This window comes from Aplidium turbinatum, chromosome 11 (assembly GCF_918807975.1).
Source record: "Aplidium turbinatum chromosome 11, kaAplTurb1.1, whole genome shotgun sequence".
Taxonomy (NCBI): Eukaryota; Metazoa; Chordata; class Ascidiacea; order Aplousobranchia; family Polyclinidae; genus Aplidium; species Aplidium turbinatum.
In genome coordinates, this window is record NC_137482.1 from 14,022,602 (window position 1) to 14,047,187 (window position 24,586).

The 24,586-nt window shown below is 37.2% G+C and overlaps 1 protein-coding gene across 1 annotated transcript in view; it reads right to left on the reverse strand.

The window, feature by feature from the left end:
- Nucleotides 1–24,066, reverse strand: part of LOC145780233 (uncharacterized) — a 53,889-nt gene extending 29,823 nt beyond the window's left edge. The window contains exons 1-13 of the mRNA XM_082591936.1: nucleotides 23,563–24,066; nucleotides 23,113–23,241; nucleotides 7,246–7,321; nucleotides 4,924–4,969; nucleotides 4,440–4,717; nucleotides 4,062–4,154; nucleotides 3,767–3,862; nucleotides 3,513–3,608; nucleotides 3,216–3,353; nucleotides 1,969–2,142; nucleotides 1,698–1,793; nucleotides 811–840; nucleotides 511–543 (exon numbers count right to left, since the gene is read on the reverse strand). Of these exons, the coding sequence (XP_082448062.1) occupies nucleotides 511–543; nucleotides 811–840; nucleotides 1,698–1,793; nucleotides 1,969–2,142; nucleotides 3,216–3,353; nucleotides 3,513–3,608; nucleotides 3,767–3,862; nucleotides 4,062–4,154; nucleotides 4,440–4,717; nucleotides 4,924–4,969; nucleotides 7,246–7,321; nucleotides 23,113–23,241; nucleotides 23,563–24,066 (1,789 nt within the window). The remainder of the gene's footprint in view (nucleotides 1–510; nucleotides 544–810; nucleotides 841–1,697; nucleotides 1,794–1,968; nucleotides 2,143–3,215; nucleotides 3,354–3,512; nucleotides 3,609–3,766; nucleotides 3,863–4,061; nucleotides 4,155–4,439; nucleotides 4,718–4,923; nucleotides 4,970–7,245; nucleotides 7,322–23,112; nucleotides 23,242–23,562) is intronic.
- Between the last annotated feature and the right edge of the window lie 520 nt (nucleotides 24,067–24,586).

Consider the following 24,586-nt stretch of genomic DNA (forward strand, 5'->3'; position numbering starts at 1 on the left):
CATCGTAGCATTGTAACTTGGAAAATAGACAGCTAACGGAAATTTAATTTTGACAGTTTTTAGTAAACTTCATAACAACAGCAAATCAAGCCGTGTCTACAATTAATCAGTAAGTTTCTACGAAACTACTTTGGCTACAGTTGTCTTACGCAGAATCACTTGACCAGAACCTTCCCTTTCAGCAGAACTTTCAATTTCACGTTCTTATAAAAATTGAGTACCGATTACGATTACTAGGCTATGAGGTTATTGCAAAAATCTACATTAGCCTATCATTGTTCATAAACTTTTGTAACAATCTAAAATCTGATGACTGAAATGTCACGCAATACAAAAAATTAGGCTATCACTTTTTATAGTGACACTTATAAAAACAAAAACAAAAAAACAAGTAGGCTAGCTTACGATCAACCTGGGCCGATATCGCCAGTTGAGGAAGAAGTAGGCTAAGAACATGATCGAAGTTCTAGTTTTCTAAAACTAACTACAAAGCCGTTCTACTGACATTACCTGAGCTACCAGAAAACTCCAGAATAGTATCTCCTGTTTACAAAAGCGAAAATAACAGAAATGTAACAAATGTTTCCTAGTGGACCAATAAAGGGAATTGGATGCCGCCATCAAAGAAGCAGTTATACGAGTGAGCCATGAAGATTTTTTTGTACGGTGAGTTAAACATTAGCTGGCACACGCAGCGTCAAACGCATCAAACCATAGGTGAACTTGAATTTGCCCATGTATTGACAGCACTATTGTGTTAGTGTAGGAGTTACGCTGAAAGAAGAACAAAGAATCTTTTAGCTGACATACCTATTTCTCCAGATGATTCGACTTCCACTTCTGAAAATAAAACAATATTTCGTTAAAACATCCTAGAAAGATTTATTTATGATTCTATCTATGATTTCAGTTTTAAAATCGATTAAATTACGTAAAGTTTCACACCAAGTTTTAAACTGTTTCCTCGATGCACTACATTGAAACACTTTGTACTTCTTATTTGTGAATATGATATTTTATAGTTAGCTTGAAATGTAAAAACCAATATGTAGCCTACTTGTATCATGCAAATTCTTTTGTTGCATTCACTGCAAGCAAAAATCATTTATTTTTCAATAACACCATTACAACCAGTATAGATTTTCAAACCGACTGTACCTGTACTAAGTCAATTTCCAAAGCTGAATATAAGCTCAGTTTTGGTATGATGTTAATCTACTTTTAATTGTTTTTTTTTCTGTTTGTAAATGTACCCTTACAAGGTATCGTCTGCCCCGCTAGCTCAGCGGTTACGCTCTCGACTCAGATCATGCGGCAGTGGTTCGGCTCTCGAGGTGTGCGCTTGAGCAACGCATTTCAGAACTGCTTTCCAAGTCAAGTCAATTTACAGCGCCATGTCTCCGTTCAGCGGCACCTAGTGAATGGGATACTTCTCCGGCCACAACACTTCAACAACAATCAAAAACTTCACTCGGTCAATCTCGGTAGCCGGCCCTGCATCAAGAGCCTCTACAAGTATGCAAAACTACCAGGAATAAGCGATCAAGGCTTTGTCAGTCCGAGAATAGAGATTCAAAACCAACAAACCAACCAACCAAATGAGTAGAACTGCCACACTGTTTTCAGAAATATTGATTCGCCGTGCTGGATCGCGTGTAGACCCTACAATGTTAGCCATAGGCTAGTGGGCTACTTACCAATCTCGCAGTGTTTTCCTATGAATCCGCTCGTACATTCGCAAGTGTCTTGTGCGACACAGTGTCCTCCATTTTCGCATTCGTTTTTGCAAGTAACTGCAAATAAAGGATAAACATTATGTCAACAGCAAACATTACAACGACTAATTGAAATGTTCTCTCATGAATGATATATGTTCTCTCATTACTACAATAAAATATTCATTGACAATTGTAGCTTACAATCTATAGATAAGATACAATTTACTATTGTAGTCGAAAGAAAACTTACATTCACAGTGGGGAGTATTGGCCGGTGTGTCACATCCCCCTGAAATGGCATTGTAAACCAAGCCTGCTGAGCAGGCTGTTCTCACAACAGTGTTTTCTTCGGTGCAAAGGTAATAATAGCCACAATTTCCAGGAATTTCAATACGCTGTCCAGGAACAGTACAGAGGGTCTTGACTGCAAATAGGCTAAGTATCAGTATTTTAAAGGCGACTGCATCAAATTTCCCCAATGCTAACAGTTTGTTTACATCTCTGTAAGCAACCAAAACACTTTAAAAAAAGATCAAAGCAGAAAAACTGTCCACGTGTGTTATCATTTCTAAAGTCACTGCGTTTGAGAAAGGTAGGCTAAACCAACTGGCTACTTAGACGAAGATATAACCTGCTGCTAGCCATCCGATTAACACAATCTTTTTCGATTATTAGTTTACAGTTATTTTCAACCATACGTCACCCCAATGCATTATGTCATATAAAAACGTTTGAAGATCACATTACAAACCAAATCTTGATTAGTTTTTCGCAGACAGCACAATTCTAGAAATTGACTCAACGTGAAATTTGCGAAGTGGGATATTTGCTATCACCTTGTGTGCATTTGAAAAGTTTAGCTTTATCAAAAGGGCGGAGTCATATTTCGAAGAGTGATAATGTCTCGACGCGCCCTGGCAAGACTCAATCAAGGTGAAAGCGAGGCGCCATTATTGTAGACAGTCCTTACTTTGATTAATCATTGAGAGTTAGTAGACGGATAGCTCATCAATAATATTGAGCGATGAAATAAACAGTTCTTCTGCATTTGTTAATACCACGCTTGTTTAAAATCTCACCAATATGACATAGTTTTTTCAAGTCTTTAATTTTTTTTACGTTGAATTTACGTCTTAAGTTACAGAAGGGCGTATTTAGTTTTTGTGATACAGTCCTAAATGGTTAACTGTGTAGCAGAGTGATCCTGCGATTCGGAAATTGCAGTTGTGAAATTAAAACAATCGTGACATTCTTGTTTCAAAAGTAAAATAAAAAAGCTAGGTAGAATAAATATGTAGGCTTACTTCCTGACTTCCTTTTAGATTTTTGGTGAATATGTTGTTTGAAAAGTATAGAAATTTATAAAGTAGGTTACCGTACTGAGTTTTCAGATTCTCGGCTTAAAACTGAAACACTTGTAAATCTCCATTCGTTATAATTTAAACTTCAGTTCAAGAAAAATCATTAGGTCTATGATTGGCAAAAACACAAACTTACTGTCACAAATGACACGTTCTCCTTGATAGGCAGTTGTTCTTGAACACCAGGCAGTGTCATCGGTGGAATCCACAGTGGTGCAAGTTGCGTAAAGATTTCCGTTGTATTCAAACGGAAATCGACATTCTGAAGGTAGTTCTGAAAAAAAAGTTGATTCTATTGCAAGTACAGCAAGTACTGTAGTTATAAAGATCAAACACTGAAAGATAGTGTTTCAGCAAATACATTCGCATAAGCTTGTAAGTCACCTATAGGCCCAACTTACGCAACTTACAACATAGGTAAACTTCCACTTACGTATTTGACAAAAAGTTCCTTCGAATCCGTTTGCACAGACGCACGTATTGGGAGCGACGCATGTACCTCCATTCAAACATTCTTTTTCACAATGCGCTAAAAATAGGAGAAGAAAATAGAATAACAGTATAACTCAAATACCGGTAGGCCTACAGTAAAATACGTTTGTAGAGGTTACACTGTTAATAGCGATTAGAATTATGCAAGGTTTAAATTTATGTTTTGTCTTGATAAAAAGTCGTTTTGAAACTTACGTGCTTCACAGGTAGCGCCAGACCATCCGGCTTTACATTTGCAGGTTTCAGGGGCGCTGCACACACCTCCATTCATGCATTCGTTCGTACAGGAAGCTATCAATTAACAAAACTATTAAGAACTTGATTGATAGGTACTACAACGCAAAAAAAAACAAGCAAAGTTTTGTTTATGTATTTTATTTATAAAGAATGCTAGAAATAGTATGGGCAGAGTTTCCGTTGTGACAATGTGTATAGAGTTTTTTGTTAGCGTCATCATCTAAATTTTATTTTCTATAACTACAAGTTTTACCTTCATCGCAAGAGTCTCCTCCCCACCCGCTGTTACATTCACACGTATTCGGGCTGACGCACTTTCCATGCACACAAATATTTTCACATTCAACTGAAAGAAAAATTTGAAGTTTAGAAGAAAAAGTCTCCTTAAAACTTTCTTAATGTTCACATATTAAATAGCATCAAATTTCTTTTCGTAAAATCCTTTATTTAGAAGGCATGTATCTGTATTTTGTCACTTTGTGAGAAAATTTATATCTCATATTTCCATTCCACACCTTCGCTTTCACACACAAAAAAGTAGTAAGCTATACATCAGCAAAAGGTAAAATCATTCGGCACAGTCGTTGCTTGTCTTGACAAGCATATATTAAAATAAAAAATCTGCTCCTACATTCTTCGCAAGTGAGTCCACTCCACCCTTCTTCGCACGAGCATGTGTTTGTGTCAATGCATTTCCCATGAACGCACCCTGGCTCGCAGGCGACAGTCATAGCGTGGTTTGACTGCGATTGTGACTGGGATTGCGATTGCCATTGAATCTGGGATTGTGACTGCGACTGGGACTGCCATTGGAATTGTCCTTGTGTCTCATGCGAAGACTCAAAATGCGTTTCAGCTTGTGCTTCCTGTTGGATTTGGTCGAAAGTATTTGGAACTTTCGGAAAGGTTCTGCAAAATAGTAGGCCTGTACGTTATAGTTTGAAAGTTTACGCAGCCTTGCAAGTAGGTTATGCTATATTGAGTCATTGACTCACAGTAAAGGCTACTGCCGATAACTAAATTTGAACTTAATTTTTAAACTTTAGTTCAAACACACAAAAAGCCACCAGTAAAAGAAAATCCGTTGTAATAGATTGTATTCATCTCCAACTTACATTACACTTCTCTTTTTTCGTTCCAGTTTCTGCTCTTCTGTGATGCCTAAGATAAACGAACAAGTTTTAATTGGTTTAAATTAAAACATCACTCGTATGAAGTATGATAGAAGCGACGTCGGCTACTGTGTGATCTATAATGCCAGAGCAACTTTGATCTTAATTCATCCATAAAAGTAAGGACCTTCTCCTTAACTGATAGTGAAACAACTCTGTGCATTCTTCAATTCTCAGCTGGAAAAACAGACTTTAGCCGCTGTGAAAATGTAAAAAATAGCTGTTCGTATAAAAACAAAAAAACGGTGGTTTGATTTAAAAAGAGCCGGGTTTGAAGGCTATTTCATGAAAAAAAAAAAGCAGTGACACAGCAACCACATTATATTAAATGTACGAGTGCCAAGACAAAAAAAGGGTTTGGAAACGCTTTGTCTTAAAACATAGGAAAGAGTAGCTATGCTACTGTTTTTGTAAACATCAACATACGAAATATATTCTTTATACTTTACATTGGAACTGTAATAGCACTTTATAATAAAATTATAAAATAAAAAACGTCTTTTGTCATAACTGTGAATGGAGAAAACGGGTTTACTGAATTGCGGGCGTCGCAGTTTGCATTTTTTGCTGAAAAACTGAACGCCCAGAGTGCAAATTTATCTTCTATTGTGTTATTCTACCAACTAAAGGGAGTATTTGCAGAGCACTTGCTAATAAGACAAACCGCTTTCGCAATGTGACGCAAAGCGAATTTTTACTAATAAAGTAACTAAGCAACGACGACGTCATTGGCACATTGCTTTGATGACCGAACTTGTAGAACTTTAGGTAGACTGTTTTTCCGAAAACGTCTATAGGCCCTCTCATGGCCACCTGGAGATGCGGCCTGATTTGTCACATTTTGCAAATATTTGTTACCGCTACTGCTAGTGTTTGACTGACATTTTCTGAGATGTTTTTACTTTTTGCTGTCTGTTAATGATATTAAAGCTTTTTGTTGGCTTGGGGAAGCAGTAGCAAATGAGAAAAATTAAGTTGGAAAACGCTCAATCAGACTGTTATTGAAAAATTAACAGTATGACTAAAATCTTCGTAGTCAATTTGTCTTTGTTTTTCAACATCTGAGGATGTTAAAACGTATTTTGTCGTCTGGGGAAAACAGTAAAGAAAGTGAAAAAATTTTTTTTAGAAAAATTCATTTAAACAGTCGCCCAAAGTTGGAAAAATCTGGAAATTTCTGCAAAATGTGACAAATCAGGCCGTATCTTTAGGTAGCCATGGCCTATACTCTATAAAACATGTGTAAATTAATTGTCATTAAGAAAACGAGGTCGATGATATTGTTGGTAGGCAGTTAAAGAAAGCCACTCAAAGTTGCATCTGTTTCATATTATAAAACGCGTGAGACTTTATTTTGAAGTAGAATTCTTCTAAATCTAACACCTTCTTTTTCAGCTGCTTACTCATGCTATGTTGCGCCATGAACGAAATTATAGACAAGAAAAGGAAATTTAAGCGTACAAATTAGCAAGTCGTAAAACAATCTATGAGTTCATTTTCATAAAATTGCTGCAATTTATGACGTCATTATAAATTTGATAAATTTGTGAGCAAAAATGATGATTCCAATTGAAATTTTAGTCATTTATTTTTCTTGAAACTTGTATTGTTTGCAAGCTCAAAAATCATGCGGTAAAGCGGTTGGGATACATTGAAATCTTTGTAATGCTGTAACTAACAGACAAATAGATTTTCGCAGACAAAATTTGATGCGCTTTTACACATTGCGATTTAGGTGTTACAGCGTGTCTAGAATTTTTATTATTATTTCCAAACCAGGATATAAAACATCTACACACCCATAAATCTTTGAAACCATCGCTTCTGTTTTATAGGCATTACATCAAACATAGAAAGCGGAATATCCACAATCAAATATAAAATTATAAAAAATATGCAAAACATAAACGTCAGAAAATTTAACCACAGGAAAAGTAACCTACGCAATAAGATGAAAATTACACAAAATGTAGCCTATTTGGACTTAGTAAAGGAAACTTGTATTTGTTTTATTTTGTATGATTTGTATCGAAAGTGCTACACAAAAAGTTACCCAAATTATATCGATTGTTTACGGGGTATAGGTATAAAGCAGCATCGTTTGTTATTGTTGCACACTAGTTCATCAACACAGTGCCTGTGCAAAACGCTACCAACATTCCTACTGATTGAAGATGCAGAAAGCAATTAGGGAGAGTAAAATTTGTATACATCCACTTATAGATTCATATTGAAATTATATAGATTCATATTGAAATCACTTACCTTGAACGCTCACGATTAGAGCTAAAAGCCCTATGGTCCACAATTGACGCGAATCCATGGGTCCAGAAGCCGATAACTAAAAATGTGGAAACGTTTAATTCCTAATAATACCAATGCCACTATGCTGCAGTGCAATATTATTACAACGTCAGTTTCATAATCAAATGTTTATTGAAAGCAAGCGTGAAAACAACGTCACTGAGTGAGAAAAACGAGAATATAATGATGCAGAGTGAATTACTGGTATTTAAAATTATGATTTTATTAATCAAATTGCAATAAAAATTCTTGGTGTTATGTTCGAGTTTTACATGTAATTTTAAGTTTTGCTACTTGCAATATTTAACTTGTTTATTTTATTATACTGTATTATCACCTTAGCAGAAGTATTTAAGATTTACTAAAGTATTATTAACAAATATTGCATTAAAATTGTGGCTTCTATAAAACTGCATTAAGCTTTAGCAGTAACTTAAAAGCAATTTGTATTTAAGATCTAATTTAACAAATTGATGCAAATTATAAAATTCGATATGACTTACCTGATCAAACCTTTATCTTGTAGTTGAATTTTTTGTTCAAAGGACAGAAAAAACAACTTTATCTGAAGAAGAAAATTCGAAAAGAGATGCTGAATGGACCAGACCGTCACTTTTCATCAGAAAGTTTGTTTGCAATGACTTTTCATTAATCACCTAAGTTTGCCTTTATATTCATTGTTTGCTTTTTCTTTGACGGAACAGTTGACGCCCGTATATGCTTTGTAAGAGCACACTGACAAAATGAGAGCGTGTTTGAACGTCGCTCAGTCAACACAGAAAAATATTCTGATTAGTAATTTTTTTTTAACAAACGAATATTTGCGGCTTATTCAGATAGCAACAAACGCCCATAAAGTTTGTTATTAGAAACCTCACTTAACCTAAATATTTGTCATTATCACTTTTTGGAGATTGCAAATAAACGGGAAATGTTATGTCTTCAAATTAACGGTTACGGTGTCAGTAGGATTAATTAGATTTGCTTCTGATATGAAAGGTCATGCTCAAGCAATGTTAAATAGGCTACAAGAAGGATGTAGCGATGAAGAATTAACAGGTAGCCTACGTCTTGACTACGTCATTACACTGTTACCTTTATGCGCAGCCTACGCAATGCATATGCTTCTTCTTTTATCTCTTCCCTGTTCCACAGTGGTTTGACTATTCTACCAATATAATTCTTTTCTTTCTTTGAAATCTGTTCTTTTTATGGTAATCAGAGCGCACAGGATTCCTTGCAAACTTTACACAATTATGTTATCCCTTTTTCACCCTTTTGTTTATGATCTTATCGTTCCGTGATATTTCTAAAAAAAAGCACAACCTGTTTCAATTAGGTATGCCTATAAATTTTAGTCCGGGAGCTTGTCACTTATTTGTTACATCGTAAGGTACAAAAGGTTTAAATGTTTTATCAAGCGTGCCCCACTGTGGGATGTTCAGAAACCCACATTCGAAATTTCACTGCTTGAGCGTTTGGGGGCTATAACCCGGTGAAATACCGATTTCGGGGGTCAAAAACGTCATAAGGTATAAAAATAACCTTTGCCAGATTTTATGGCTTTACTTGCAAATTTTGAAACAAGTTGATTTTGGTGCTTCAAGTGAGGTATATCCAAATAAGGGACACCCAAAGTTGGCCCAAAATACGTAAAAACAAGTGTCAAAATGTGTCATCAGTTATGGTATATGTTCCACTGAGTTCGAAACAACTTTTTTCTGGCTCCAAGGTGGAGCTTAACCTAATTTTTGGGAGTGTAACCCCCAAATTTACAAAATTAACATTATAAGGTAGGCTACATGGATGGAACCAAATGTAGATGATAGTACCTCACTTACAGATTTTAGAACATCAAATTTTGATCGGTTTAGGTGGGGCATTCCCGGATAATCCAAAGTTGAGGTAAATTACGTAAAAATAACACCATAAGATACAAAGATGGAGCTTGTATCATCAGTTTGGGTATGTTGTTCTACTGAGCTCGAAACAACTTTTTATGGCCCCAAGGTGGGGCTTAACCTCATTTTGGGGGTATAACCCCAAACTCACAAAATTAACATGATAAAGCACATGGATGACACCAACTGTAAGTGATAGTATCTCATCTACAGATGTCAGAACATTAAAATTTGATCGCCTCAGGCAGTGCCGGATTAACCATTAGGCAAAGTAGGCACGTGCCTACTGGCCAATCAAAAATCTAGGCCACTTTAAAATCAGTAGAAATTTAGTCATGTTTTCAAAACAATTATTTTCTAAACTAATAAGTATTTATCTTAATAGCTCTGTTTTTCCAGATGAATTCATGGTTGCAAAAACAGTTAAAAAAAAGACGAATGGAAACAAGTTGTTTCTCGGCAGTCGAGTGTAGCAAGAACTCAGCGATAGACACGTGTTTCGCCATGAGGCTGGGCTCATCAGTACCGCACCACTAATTTGCGTTTTTAATCGCAAAAACGCGCAAAGTTGTTATTTAGTTAGGCATATGACCAAGTTTTTGCACCGTACTCTGTGCAGGGACTGGAATGGAAGACAGATTTTGGGATGGAAGATGGAAAATGGAAAGGAATGGAAAATCTTGATGATGGGATGGGAGACAATCTTCCATCATTCCATCCCAATTCCATCATACGACACTTGTGTTCTATGTTTGGAGATTCTCGTGGGTTTTGTTTCGAGAAGGCAGTTAAACGAAATAGATTTTTGTACGAAAAACTACAATGGCAAACTTGATAGAAAACAGAAGGAAACAAAACAAAAATGTCTCAAAAGTAAACGTTGGAAAGTATTTGCAACCTGAACAAAAGTAGCCTAATGTTGCTTCTCAAGTATTTTTGTTACTTTTTTATCTTCTCCAACGTAGACTATTACTACAGTTTCTTTAACTTTGCTAACTTACGTGTTGTTTCTTTCTGTATTTATAGAATCAATCTACGCTTCTAGTTCTAACACAAAACGGTACGTAATCCTTAAGAAAATACTGCTGTTAATTTTTAGCTTAAATTTAGCCTATGGCTTTTAAGTTTATTTGTGGCATTTTAACGCGGAGATCACAAAATGTGAAGATGGAAGATGGAAGAGATTTCTGAGATGGAATGGAAGATGGAATGGAAGAAAATGTCAGAATGGAAGATGGAAAAAACGTCTTCCATTTCATTCCATCCCATACCCTGTGTTATAGTTGCAACAACGATCTTTGTGACAATGATTTGGCATCACTGATAATTCTAATTTTTAGTTGGCAACCCTGATTTTCGGGCCACTTATAAAATGTGCCTACAGGCCAGAAGACCCTTAATCCGGCACTGGCCTCAGGCGAACAATTCCGAATAAGAGGCACCCAATTTTGGGGCAAATCATGTAAAATGATATCAGGTTGGCCGGTAAGACAGACTGTCCTGTACAATGTACAAACTAAAATGTCTTTTGAAATATAGTAACTTAGTTGTAGTGCTAAATCCTTACTCTTTGTTTGAATAACACTGACGAGTGACAATGATTTAACTTACAAATCGAAGCTTGCTACATATAGCCTACCGTAATTGCAATGTTTAATGTTATAGTCTAGCCTACATGTTATTAACTATGAAAGACTTTCTCAAATAGGCTAAATAGTATGTGAAACGAGCATTTTTTCTTATTCAAAATCCAGTTTGATAGAAGTGGGCTGTTGTTATTTTTAAATTCCCGGGCTAGATCAGCTTGCTAATCCGTCCTGATTGTACTGTGCTAAGCCGTGCCAATCCGTCCTGATTGCCTGTACCTACATATACTGTATGTTTCTTTTAGACTGAACGCTGAACAAAAACAAATTACAGTCTGTGGTATCATACAACTGAAAGGACTTTCTCGAATAACATGTGATTTATGCTAAAAAGAAAAGAAAAAGTGTGTACTGTACAAAATAACAAAACCTGGAACGGCGTGCGAAAGAAACGTTAGTAGGCTACATTACAGTAGAACAAAAATATGCACATTGAACTATATAAAAACGCATACCTTGTCATTAAAAGGCTTCTTGAAAAAGCATTTCATAATCTCACTCGAGTAGGCTATGCATTTATTGACTCCGGTTTGGCAGCCGCGTGAAAGCATCAACCCTAACACTTTATTCCATATTCGTTGGTGAGTTCTGGTGGAAATTGTAACTTTAATTCAAGTATCATACTCTATCCCATGTGTTCAAAAATAAATGTAAAAAGTTGTTTATGTAGGCTATAGCTTACAGTTCTTTCTATGCTTGGGGTACGGAAAAGTAAAAACGCCAATTTATTAAAAGTCTGCAGGTTCGTCGTCATCCTTATTGTTGTCATCAGAGCCACGTTTATCCGTTTCATTATCTGATTCTGCTCCGTCTTGGTTCAAACCCCACTTTGCAGAACCTTGTCTAACGTGGATGGAACTGGATCTCCATGAAACCAAACTGCAGTGAATTTACCATCTTTCAAACGTCCCCCCATTTTCAGGTGTTGGCTGGAAAAAGCTGTCTCTCTCCACAGCATAATTCCAAATGCCACAAATGTAATTTGCTCTGAGTATTTTCTGCTGAAGCACAGCTATGCCTGGGAGGCTGGGAGGAAGAATTGTTGAGTCGTCGTAATAGATTGGAAATTTTCAGTTTGTATGTTCCAATGAATTTTTTAAATCGTAATTCGTTAACGCAATGTGCACTTTTACATCCATACGTCTGGCACACAATTTTTCCAATGCCTATTTCGATGCCTATTCATCAAAACTTTTCGAATAGGCATATTGAGCACGTACATTTTTCTTCAATATATTAAGGGGTCGATCCTTCCCTTTACCAGAAAAAGGAGCTGCATTATCATAGCCTGTAAAGCAATGAAAGCCGAAAAGGGACCGAAGCATGTCTTGAGATAAAGTACTGCCAAGCTTTGATACATCTACATATTTCAGAGTGTTGTTTGGCTGTACACCAACTTCCATCCATATGTTTACGTCCTTTTGTAGCCTACGAACGACAAGTATCCCAACAGTACAATCAGAACATCCGTGTCAGCAGAGCGAACTACAACATTTTTTAGATCTTGGCATGCGGTGACGATGTGGTACATTATCGATTATGTTAACCACGAAGAAGCGTGTAACTTATAACATTTTTCATCCAGTGTAGCAAAAGGGAACTTTAAGTCGAGGATGCTGGAATAGTGATCTGATTTCCAAAAAGTAACAAGAAAATGCACCAATGCTTGCTTAAAGTGGTCATTCCTCATTGCTACTGCAAAATTAACTGGTTGTTTCATGGCCTCTCCTTCGATGATGTAGGCCTATTGCACATCGCGGAAGCGATGAGTTGCTCGGCGATCTCTTTTTGATGGACAACCATTCAGTTCTATCGAAAACAACGTGCATTGTTTTCCCACTGTGTCTGCACAATTTCTTAAAAATCCTCTTTGCAACATCTCCAAACGTCATCGAAAAATCTCCAAGAGTGTGAGAAAAACATACCATCGATTAACGTGCAGTCAACAAAAGGCGGATCTGTATTTTCAATTTTCTTTTCAAGATCCTTCAAGAGCATTGATTTTTGGATAGATTTCATCTTTGCGTCTATACGGCACCAAAACAGTAGTAGGACCTACTGGTGTGAGGGGGTAAGGGTTGTTCCAGACAATTGTTCACCTAATCAAACGTCATATAAAAACCGTTCAAGTCTACTGGGTAAGACAGCATCAATTCCATGTCTACCTTTATTGTGATCTACTGATGAACATAAAAGCCTTTACATCGAATTGCGTTCCATTTTTAACAGAGAAAATTTGCCTTTGCGGGTTATGCATTTCACAACGACAGCTTCAAAAGCAAAATTACAGATTTTTTGAAGTAGTTAGCGTCCTGGTGACATTCAGTTATATATTTGTTTCTGTCCTCAGCTCCTTTTTGAAAAACATTCGAAAGGAAATCTGAGGTAGCAGGAGCGGCTGCTTTTCCTAAGGTAATATAAAATAGAAAGAATACATCGAAGCTAACACTAAATGAAATAGCTGTAGGCCTACTGCTTATTTTTGCATTAGTTTATCCAAATGTCTACGATCTCTGTCAATGCTTGAAGGACGAAGATCAAATGATGCTTACTCTGCTGATGTCATCCCCACATCTTCATAGAAGTGGTGAAAGATCGATCGGTGCATAATGTGGTTGAGTGCCCATCTCTGTCTGGCACCGATTGAATTGGTAAAAGACGTAATGCCAGTGAGAAAATTGGCGGACTTTGCAATGATAACTTGCTCCAAAGTTTGATTAACTGCACATCCATAAAAGTTTGTTTCAGTTCTTTTATGTACAAGATGCTTTGTTCAAACAGTTTATTTATTCTAGGGTGATTTTCTTTCATTTTCAGCACGTTATCTTGCAGTCGCAAAATCCATCTTGCGTAATTTGGTTGGTTGAAAATAAAGAACACGCTGGACAACTCTCCTATGCAGTACACAAAAAACTGATGATTTGCAGAATAAATACTCCGAGCAAACAAGAGGCACGCTTTTACAAGTTTTATATATCCATACCAACATTGGGCAGTCTTGCCATTTTCTTAAGTTTCGGTTTTCCTTGAAAATTCTTGGTAGGAACTCAAAAAGTGTTTAACGTCGTCATCCAAAAAAAACAATTGTTGCCTGGGTTAGACGAATACATAAACGACGTAGTTCTTTGTCTAGATTTTCATAAGCATAGCATTGTAACCAGAATTGATTAAAATGCAAGATTTCTAACGCTGCTGCAAAAAGAACGTGCATTCGTTTGCATCTATTGTAATGAGTACCACGCAGAAGTCTGTTAAGGGATCCTTCGACAAGAATACCAGCTTCTGTTAGGATGTGTAGACCACCTGAACCATCCAAGTAGGCTACTTACCCTTAGCTTTAAATAACGCCATGCAAATGTAGAAGCTACCCAGAAATATGAACAAACGGTCATATTTTAGACTTTCTTGCTCTTGAATAGTGAGGGCATGTTTTGCAATGGCCATATCGTATATGACACATAGCCTATGTATTCTTGCTGGCATTCATCTTCTATTTGCAAAGATCTTCTCATTGTTTCAGCAACCACTTGCAAACTGGTGGAGACTGGTTAGTCTTCGGAATGCACGAGGTCTTCTGTCTTGGGAATCTATCTTCAAATACTTTTGCATTACATCCGACCCACATGGGTGTACTTGAAATACCCAAGGCAGGGGACATCATCCACAATGTATCCATCGAAAGGAAGTTTTGCAAAGCCTCAGGCTTTTGAGTTCTTTTTTCATCCTCAAGAGCCAGAAAACCGAGCTCTGTCATTCATTTCCGCTTTCTGTACGGCTAAAAATCTACAACATCAGCTGCCAATGACCTTTGCTTCCTCGATTTCTAGCGGGGAGTTCCATAGTCAGGTTGAGCCTCCTCTACAATTTCTTTCGTTTCCAGAGTTACAACCAGATTCTGACAACAAATAGCTCAGTTGGTTAGCGCGTAACTTTGTGAACGAAGAAGCTTCAAGATCAAGCGGCGCTGGTTCAACTCTCGGGGTGTGCGCTTCAGCAACGCATTTTAAGGACCGCTCTCCATTCAGCGGTATCTAATGGAAGGAATAATTCCCCGGCAACATCACTTCAACAATCGGAAAATTCACTCTGTCAATCTCGGTAACCGGTCCTGCGTCAAGAGCCTCTACAAGTGTGCGAAACTACCAGGAATAACCTATCAAGGCTTTGTCAGTCTGAGGATAAAGATTCAAAACCAACCAAATCCCAAAAGCATCATAATTATCCTAAGCTACACCGGAGCAAAGTTCATGTTGTAAGTCTATTCCGAGCGGAGTGGCACAGTTTTGATTCAGATAAGTATATGCAAGCTCAGTTTCGGTCTCCTCTACACAATTGTATGATACACGGTGCCCGAGACGATTAAGGATGCTAATTATTTTTTAACATGGTAGGCTTTTGGAACCGGCATGAATCAAAATCTTTAATCTATAGTCTATAATATTAAACCCTACATTGCTAATGGCGCAGGTTAACTGGTTGTCAGTATGATAATTTCAAAAACACCACGCATAGTTCTTTATGCGCTATCATCGTCTTCGACTCTTCTGTGATATGAACACAACCCCAAGAGTAGCATAATTTCATTATGTTTTCGTACAAAGTAAAAGTTAACAGTCTATGACGAAAGGCATGATATGTTAATTAATAATTTAAAATTGATAATGGCCATTTTTGCAAAGAATGTTATTTTTTGAATTTGAAGTCATCCCCAAAATAAGGTTAAGATTCCCTTAGAGCCATAAAAAAGTTGTTTTGAACTCATTCAAAGTTTTAAACATGCCCTATTTGGTGACACATGCTCTATCTTTGCACCTTATGGTGTCATTTTTACATGATTTACCCCAACTTTAGGTGCCCCTTATTCGGGAATGCTCCAGCTGGGGCAACCAAATTTTGATGTTCTGAAATCTGTAAGTGAGGTACTATCACCTACATTTGGTTGTTCCATCCATGCATCCTAGGATGTTAATTTTGTGAATTTTTATACCGAATGGTATATTATTCCCCCAAGATCGGTTTTTCACCGGGGCATAGCTCCCAAACGTTCAAGCTTGAAATCTCGAATGTGAGTTTCTGAATGTCTCACAGTGGGGCACGCTTGATAAAACACTTTTTGTACCTTATAATGTTACAAATACGCCACTGGCTCCGGGACTATCTGTAACTTGTTATTTTTGTGAGGACCATGCCGGGCCCCGATCGGGTGGTTGTTGGACCTTGATTAAGACTTATGGACAGATGTAAAGAGTGGTATTCCTCTTACCCAACATCATTACACTGTGTAGACTACTAATTTACTTTCTATTCATTGGTCATTTCGCTCTTCCACGCTTTCAACTTCTACATTTGCATTTCCATTTCAGTCTTGGCTTCAACCAGCCTGACACAGATGTCGGATTTAGAAAAGAAAATTTATAGAGGCATCATAGTAGCTGTTAGCCTATACATGGCAAGGCAGTTTGAACGAAGAAGCTTCAAGATCAAGCGGCGCTGGTTCGACTCTCGGGGTGTGCGCTTGATCAACGCATTCTAAAGACTGCTCTCCATTCAGCGGCACCTAATGGAAGGAATAATTCCCTGGCAACAAGATTTCAACAATCGGAAATTTCACTCTGTCAATCTCGGTAACCGGTCTTGCGTCAAAAGCCTCTATAAGTATGCGAAACTACCAGGAATAACCTATCAAGGCTTTGTCAGTCCGAGGATAAAGATTCAGAACCAATCAACCTTTGACTCTTTGTCGGCTTTAATAACTTATTTGAAACAATTACATGAAATTACTTTTAATAGGCTACAATATTTGCGTCTGCAAAATTTACGCGTAGACGAATAAGCATTGATTTTATAAGGGAAAATGATCGCTCCACATAATTATGCTGATGTAGGCTGGCATTTTAACAACTTTGCATGCAATGCTGGAGAAATATCTGGTCTACTTAGTTTCACAATTTCATTTAAATAATTTTTATCTAAGCATTTCTTAATTTATTTTCTCAATTGCACTGAGTCACTTCCCTATTCAAGGGAGTTAATATCATCATAGGCTTCTTGTAGGCCTACTGTGTATGTGCAAGTTTCCATTTTGAGAATTAACTTTGTCAGCCCACTTTTGCACTGGCCTGATTTCTGTCAACTGACTGGTCAGCTTTTGATGATTCACTATGGTTTTGACCTTTCTCAAAGAAATAACTTATATCTTTTTTTAATAAACTTTTTTTCCGCTATTTAATAGCTCATACAAGTTAGTCGCTTGCATCACAAACATATTTCGGTGCGAGGAAAGGGGTAATTGCTCCCTTTCCCCCTGACTACGCCCTTGTTTACAAATTATTAATTTTTAATGCCTACAGGAGCTGCTTGAACTACATCTACGACGTTACGATAGCGTTCAATCTTTGCATTTTAAAGTAAAAACTAAATGTCATATTTTTTTTTATCTAAAACAGAAAATAAGACTTTTTATGACTTAGAACTTCTTAAATAGATCTCATAACAACGTAGTTCTTTCACTGTTATTAGTTTTACCACTCTCTGTAGGCTACAATTAAAAAATATGATTTTAATGATTTGTACTGGCCCTAGTGATAACCACTTGGCTAATTGCGTGTTCGAATTTTAACTTCCGTCTCTTTTAAATTCAATGGCCCATAGGTGTGTGTTTTAGGGCCTAGTTTGTTTTTGTGATAACTTAGTTGTTAGGTTCAGTCATTCCCGCATTACTTTACCAATTGGCACTCTTTCGTTGTTTTGGGAATGAGGAAACCACTGCTGATCAGGGTTACCAGATACTCAAGCTATAGTAAGGCCAAATTCATTATAAAATAAGGCCAAAAAAAGGCCAAATTATTTATTTACTTCTATTAAGGCTAAATAAACGCTAACAACTTAATTGAAATATTTTTTTGTAAATGCTATTTAACGATCAAGCATAACAGAAAATAATTTAACACTGTCAGAGCATAATGACCGGTTCGTTTGGTACAATATATTTGTACCGTATACTATTTTTCGCAGCAGACAAAATAAAAGGTTTCTCTCTCTCTTTCTCTCTCTCGTTTGCATAATCTGTTTAAAAAGCAACTACTGTAGTAGCAGAAAAACTAGAAACCATTATCACTTTAATTCATCATCAGTATGCCTTACTTACTGTATACTACTTACTCATTTTCAATACTTGGAGAATAGGCTGTACCTTAACCTTTCAAAAGAATGATTAAAATATAACTGTTTCTGATAAAATTGGTTCTTTAACCGGTCAAAATTTGCAGCCATAAAAAGGGCTAAATAAGGCCAGATTTTCTGGCCTTATTTGCATCAATTTTTTTAAGCCAACTGCAATTTAAAAAAGCCAGATTTTTGGAATTTGGCCTAAAAAAAGGCCATCTGGCAACTCTTCTGCTGATTCTTTCAAATAATTCATACCGTCAGCCAGGGCTTCCCAAACTTTTTTGCTCGCAACCCCTTTTAATCCCCTAAAATACTTCGCGGCCCCTTACGACTAAAACGACGAACAGTGCGAAATATACATTTGTAATATTTATTGAAAAGCTTAAATCTAACAAAAACCAAAAACAATTTACCGTTCTCAGTTTACAGTAGTTTGTTTTTATTTATTTCTTAATATAGGCCTAACAACGAAGCCTATGGTCATTGGGCAGCCTACTGGAAACAAAACAAACAAAGCAAACACATTTATTCAGTGTGATAGGTGTGACTGCTTTCTGCCACAAACCAAGTCCACCCGGGGCTCAATGTTAGATAAAGCTGGTCTCAAGACGGTTTCGATGTTGCTTAGGTTGGAACGGTAGGCGAAGTGAGAACATTTCAAATAAATAATTTTGATTTCCAGATGTTCAATTGATGAACGCAGAACGCATCAATTTTAGATTTTAATGCAAAATATTGATGTTTTTTCCTAGGAGGGACAAATTAAATTCGTTCAGTTTTTCAAGCAAATCTGACATTTGGCATAATTTCAAAAGCTAGATGTTATTGCTAAACTGGTGGACGAAGACTGAATTTTATTCTGTTGAAAAAATCAAGATTTCGGTTTTCAACGTTAATTGGCTAGCCATTTTAAAGCTTTGACATTTGAAAGCCACCTCACGTCACGATGCAGTAAAAGAGTTTTTAACTTCGATTCCATTTCATCTCATAAATTTTCAAAAATACGCGCAGGTTATTGAGTGCGCGACTCTTAATAAAGTTAATAACTGTCACAGCATCTCGCACAGAAGTGTTAATATGCAGTAACTTACCTTGTGCAAATTGGTATACTCTCTGCCTTGACGTTCGTTACGCGACCCCCAGTTTGGGAAGCCCTGCCGTAAGTCACTTGTTTGAACGATCAGGTTTGGTGGCGTGTCTAATTACATTCATCGATAGTAGGCTACACTAGGCAGGGATGTTGAGAGAAAATTTGATCCCTGTAGCCTACCAACCAGAGGCCCAGCAAACAAGAAAACACGGTCTCTAGAAAATTAGCAACAAAAAGTTCCGGGCCTAGGTTTAAAACGTAGGCTACCCATGAAACCTCTGTCAACGCTACTGCATAGACCTAAATTAGCCTATTTTTGGATGCATGTCTAAAACCATTAAAGTTTTGCCACATTTTCCTTTTGTTAATTTTGTGGCTGTACCTTTTTCCATTTCTACAACATCGTTTCTTTTGCATTCCATTAAAAAACAGTGGAGTTGAAAAAAGTTGTAGATAGGCAGATCACCTCCATTTAAAATTTTCATTTTTACATGCGAAAGAGCGGCATTTCAACGTAATGTTGATATTCTATGCTAGCGCCAACAAGTGATAGAAAGACTCAGTAAACTTCCAATAAATGTCTTAAGTTATGTATAAAACTTAAGACATTTTTAGTGTGAAAACGTCAACGTTTTAAGTGAAAAAACAAACGCCATCGTTTTTACAATTAGAGAAAAATGCAATGCGCAAGTTATAGGCTACTTGCATAAGTGGCGCAAAAAACATCATAGCCTATGCTGAACAGGCGTCGTTGGTGACAACTCCTGTAGAGTGTAGACTATCTATAATATCACAGGAATAGTAGGCTAGGTCCATCACATTTTTTACTCAATTGGGCCTATTTCATTTTTTTACTGTCGCTTATCAGTAGCTAGAACAAGTAGCCTACCTCAATAGCCCATTAGAACAAGATGTGCTCACTGCTTAGTCCACCTACAGTTTCTACAATAAGATATGAACACCAACAGTTTCGGTTATGTGATATTTTAGTTGGCAATAAAATTGCAAACATGCTCAATACTGACTGCGGTAATAAACTAATCAACGTTAATAGTAGCCTATCTAGCTAACAACAACACCAGTCATAACCAATTACAAATAATAGCCTAGCTCTTAATAAAAAAATAAAAATTTCGTTGTTAGTTGCTTTACAAAATACGATGAGCAGCAGCCTGCCGTTGACAGGGGTTACTTTGTACCTAGGAAGTTCAAAAAAACTGCGCATATATTTTTGTTCTAGCGAAATTTTTTTAGTGGCTTTTTGTTTTGGGGGCTAGGAAATATCATTGGTACCGGGCCAAAACTAGTCTCTCGATGGGATTTGCGTTGAGTCTTTATTGCGAGAACGGGGAAATTTTAAGGTTCTCTCAACCAAAAGTAGAGACGTTCACGTAGCCTAAGCTGTATTAATTGACTTCGGGTTCTTTTACATGTCATATGAAGTCATTTTTGGCTATTAATCCTATCTGGAAGGGTCGTAGGATGGCCTACTTACTAAGTCCCAAAACCTGTCAAGGGTTTAGTCTACATTCTAAGAGATTAGATTTTTACAAATTTGCTTGCGCCAACTAGGCTACAGGTCTTCTGAGACTTAGGCACCAAGATAAGGCATAAAATAAGTTTGATTAGTTTCAACGACTTCTTAAAATGGGAACACGGTCAGTGGACCTAATTAGGCTACTGAAAATCGTTAGAAAAGTCAAACGTGCGTTGACAAGCTGCTTGACTTCACGAGGGGCCAGGTTTATCAAACCCCAAATCACAGACAGTGGAAGGAAAAGGTGTTTTTGCATTCTCTCCATTTTCCATAAAACGGAATGTAATGGAAGTTATGAAGAAATCTTGCTTGCTGTAACAGCCATGACGATAGCAGCCAGCACGGCGCAGCAAACGATCATTATGATTTTTCTCTGCAAATAAAATGGTGGTTAGCCTAATAGGAATTGAGCAGGAAAAGGGTATGAATCCAACAGCGCAAAAGGCTAATTCAAGTGATTAGGAATAGTAACTGATGGGCTTGGCCTGCACAAAATTTATTTTATTCAACACCGTAAGGCACAAGCTAATGACATCCTATTGTGGACATTATTTCGATGGCTAGCTCAAAGTGGCACATATTTTTTAAATTGATTCAACGTCTGCAGGCGTTAAATCAGTTTTAAAGAAAGTTTTATGAGGTGGATATGTGCATGATCACTTGGTAAGAGTGAAAAAGAATAAGCTTACTGCTAATTGGTTATCAAGTGTCAACAACGTTAAGCTGTAAAATGTTCACGCCTAAAAAGAAGTTTAGTTAATATAAAAAAAAAGACAAAACATCTAACAGTCTGTTCTTACCTTGTATGTTTGAGCAAGCTTTTCAGGTGACATGCGCATGCCTTGACAACTACAGTACATGATGAAATACTCAAAACACATTTCAAGCAATAAATTTTTCGCTTGTAAAGTATTGTTGAGGAAGCAGGTTGTATTCGATGACCAAACGTTAGTAATCATTTCCAAGTTGTGGAAGTAGCCAAGGACTGCCAATGGGAGCACACAGTGTTATTTCTCAACGACGACATTTTTCTGTCGGTGGCTAGCGATTCACTCAAAGGTCTAACTTACGATTAAAAGTTGCTATATGAACTTGCTTCAATAAACAGTAGGATGTTCCATTTTTTCACGATTTTTGACACCAAACATGCTTGGGGTCTAATCAGATCGGATTTTGGTCACATAGCCTACAGCCTTTTTTCCGTTACAGATAGGGTAGTTTAATGTAAGATAGGAAGTTGGCCATTCTGCACAAGTTGGCATGTCTTCCCCCGTTACCGAGATATCGCATACTTCTTTCAAATGTTCCCACGCATCTATTTTTCAAATTATGGGGGCTCCACAGTCCACACCCTCTAAAAGTTGTCCGATCAAAAAATATTTTGGATCGGCTGTATGTGACCAAAATTCGATCTGATTCGACCCCAAGCATGTTTGATTTCAAAAATCGTGAAAAAAATGAAACATCCTAATACTCGTTCACAGCCAAAAGCCAAATGTGTGCACGGCATGGATAGAGTGGAACGGTCAAATACGTTCTTTCTTGTTTCTCTTCTACCCTCCTGTCATCAACCTTCCTAACCCAATATGAAGGTTCTATTATCTTCAAACCCTCATCAAGGGACTTCATCTGATATTTGAACAACCCTAAAACCTCAATTAAAAAAAAATACAGCAAAAGCTGGCTCTATCAGTAGGCCTATTTGTTGGTCTATAAGTGTATTGCATACCATGCAGGCGTAATGTGCTATTTTTTTTTGCATAATACAATACTAGCTCTTAGATCAGTGTTTCCCAAACTTTTTTTTACTAACGCCCCCCTGGACAACGAACAGAGAATGAAAAGCCCCCTTGAAAGAAAAAGTAAAACCAAAGTTATTTTCCATTCATCACAACTTAAAGTCCAACTCTAATGAGACGGATGAGGTTGGTGCAATGTCATAAGCCTCTTGATATCGGGTTCCAGTTTGGATAGGAACAGTCTTAAGTCTCCCCGTCTAACTATGTCAAGACGAATTCTTTTGTTATCCAGAAGCGTTGTCACGGCACTGAAAGCACGCTCCACCAAGTATGAGCTGGGAAAGGCAATGATAAAAACTTTGACTAGATTCCACACGTGAGGGTATTTCTCTTTGATTTGGTTCTGTAGCCAAAATGATTGATACGAGATATTGAACTTTGGTTTGAGTTCAAAGTCGCTTTGCAATGTGATCAGTTCCTCTTCAAGAATTCCATGTTCGGAAATATCACAGAATGGGTCGATTATCCAGTCAGGGATTTCTAACTGGAATACATCCTGGAATCGAACTCCCATGTCTTTGTGCACTTCTTGAAGATGATTGCTGTACGTCTCTACATCAACATCAGATATGTCTTTGTCACTGGTATGAAGTTGATGTAAGCTTGAGAATTGGAAAAATTCTCGTCTAGCTAAATTTCGCTGATACAACACTAGCTTATTCCTGAACCCAGACAGTGCCGATTTCACCTTGATTAAATTTACTTCGTTACCCTGAAGGGATAAATTCAATTCATTAAATTTAGAAAATATGTCTGATAAGTAGGCGATATCACTTCTCACAACCAGGACGTCATTCGCAAGGCCAGGGTCACAACTCTGTAGAAATTCCACGACAGTTTCAAATAGCGAATAAAATCGTGCAAGGCAATTTCCCTTGGAAAGCCATCGTACTTCGGTGTGGAGTAGTAAGCGCTCAAAAGCTTCATCATTCTCATTGCACAATCGTTTGAATAAGCGTGTGTTCAAAGCGTGCGCTTTAATTTTATTCACTGCTTTGATGACAGTCTTCAAAGATAGATTGAGACGAACGCTCATATTTTTGGCCACCAAATGCTGCCGATGAATTACACAGTGAATTGTGAGCATGTGGGGATTTGTTGCTTTTAGGAATGCGTTGAAGCCACGGTAACGGCCCACCATAGATGGGGCACCATCAGTTGCACACGCCATGATGTTGGTCAGTGGAATTTGATATTTTTCAAAATATGTTTTGACTTCCTGAAATACTGTCTCACCCCGGGTATCCGTATCCAGAGATAAAGCCATTGCCAGCTCTTCATTTAAGACTCCATCGTGCACAAAACGAACATATCCAAGTAACAGTGATTCATTTCCTGGCAAAGTAGACTCATCCAGTTGGAGACTGAACTCTGTATCCCTGATTATGCTGCACAACCTAGCTTCTATATCGGTAGCCATCTCATCAATCCGTCTTTGTACAGTATTATTACTCAGAGGAATTGACTTGATAACTGTAGAAGAGGCCTTGTGATGTAAAACAGTGTCCAAAACTTCCTTTACTGATGGTAAGATTAGTTCTTCGCCAATCGTATGAGGCTTGCCTTTTCTTGCAATCATTAAAGACAAATTGTACGACGCAAGTAATCCATCATCACTTTTCTGGGATGAGTTTGACAGCATGGTATCAATAGTTTTTTGAAATTGTCCCAAAGTGATCTGAAAAATGTTGTATTTTTGCCTGCTTTATCTGGATGAATTTTCGATAAATGTTCGGAAAGTCTGGAAGGTTTCATCGCTTCATTAGAAAACACTTTATTGCATAGCAAACACATCGGTTGCAATTCAGAACCTGGGGCTGGGATAAATCCATATTGGAGGTAGCTTATACTGTATCGTCTACATTTTCGTTTCTCAGAACTCATTGCAGCAATCTTATATTTAGCTTATTGCAGATGATTGTTCTAAAAATATTTTATATTTATTCGACTCAATATATCAGTAGCCTACAAAATTGTAAGCAAACTACTGAATTTTATTAAAATAATATAGGCGTTGATTACATAGCAATCCTCTTCCACATCCAAGCATTTCTTATTCTGACTGCACTAATTTATTCAAATCAAATGATTCTGATCATAACATCACTGCGTAGAGTGGTAGGCTATATTGCTCTGGGTCTGGCTGCAGTTGCAATTTTCCA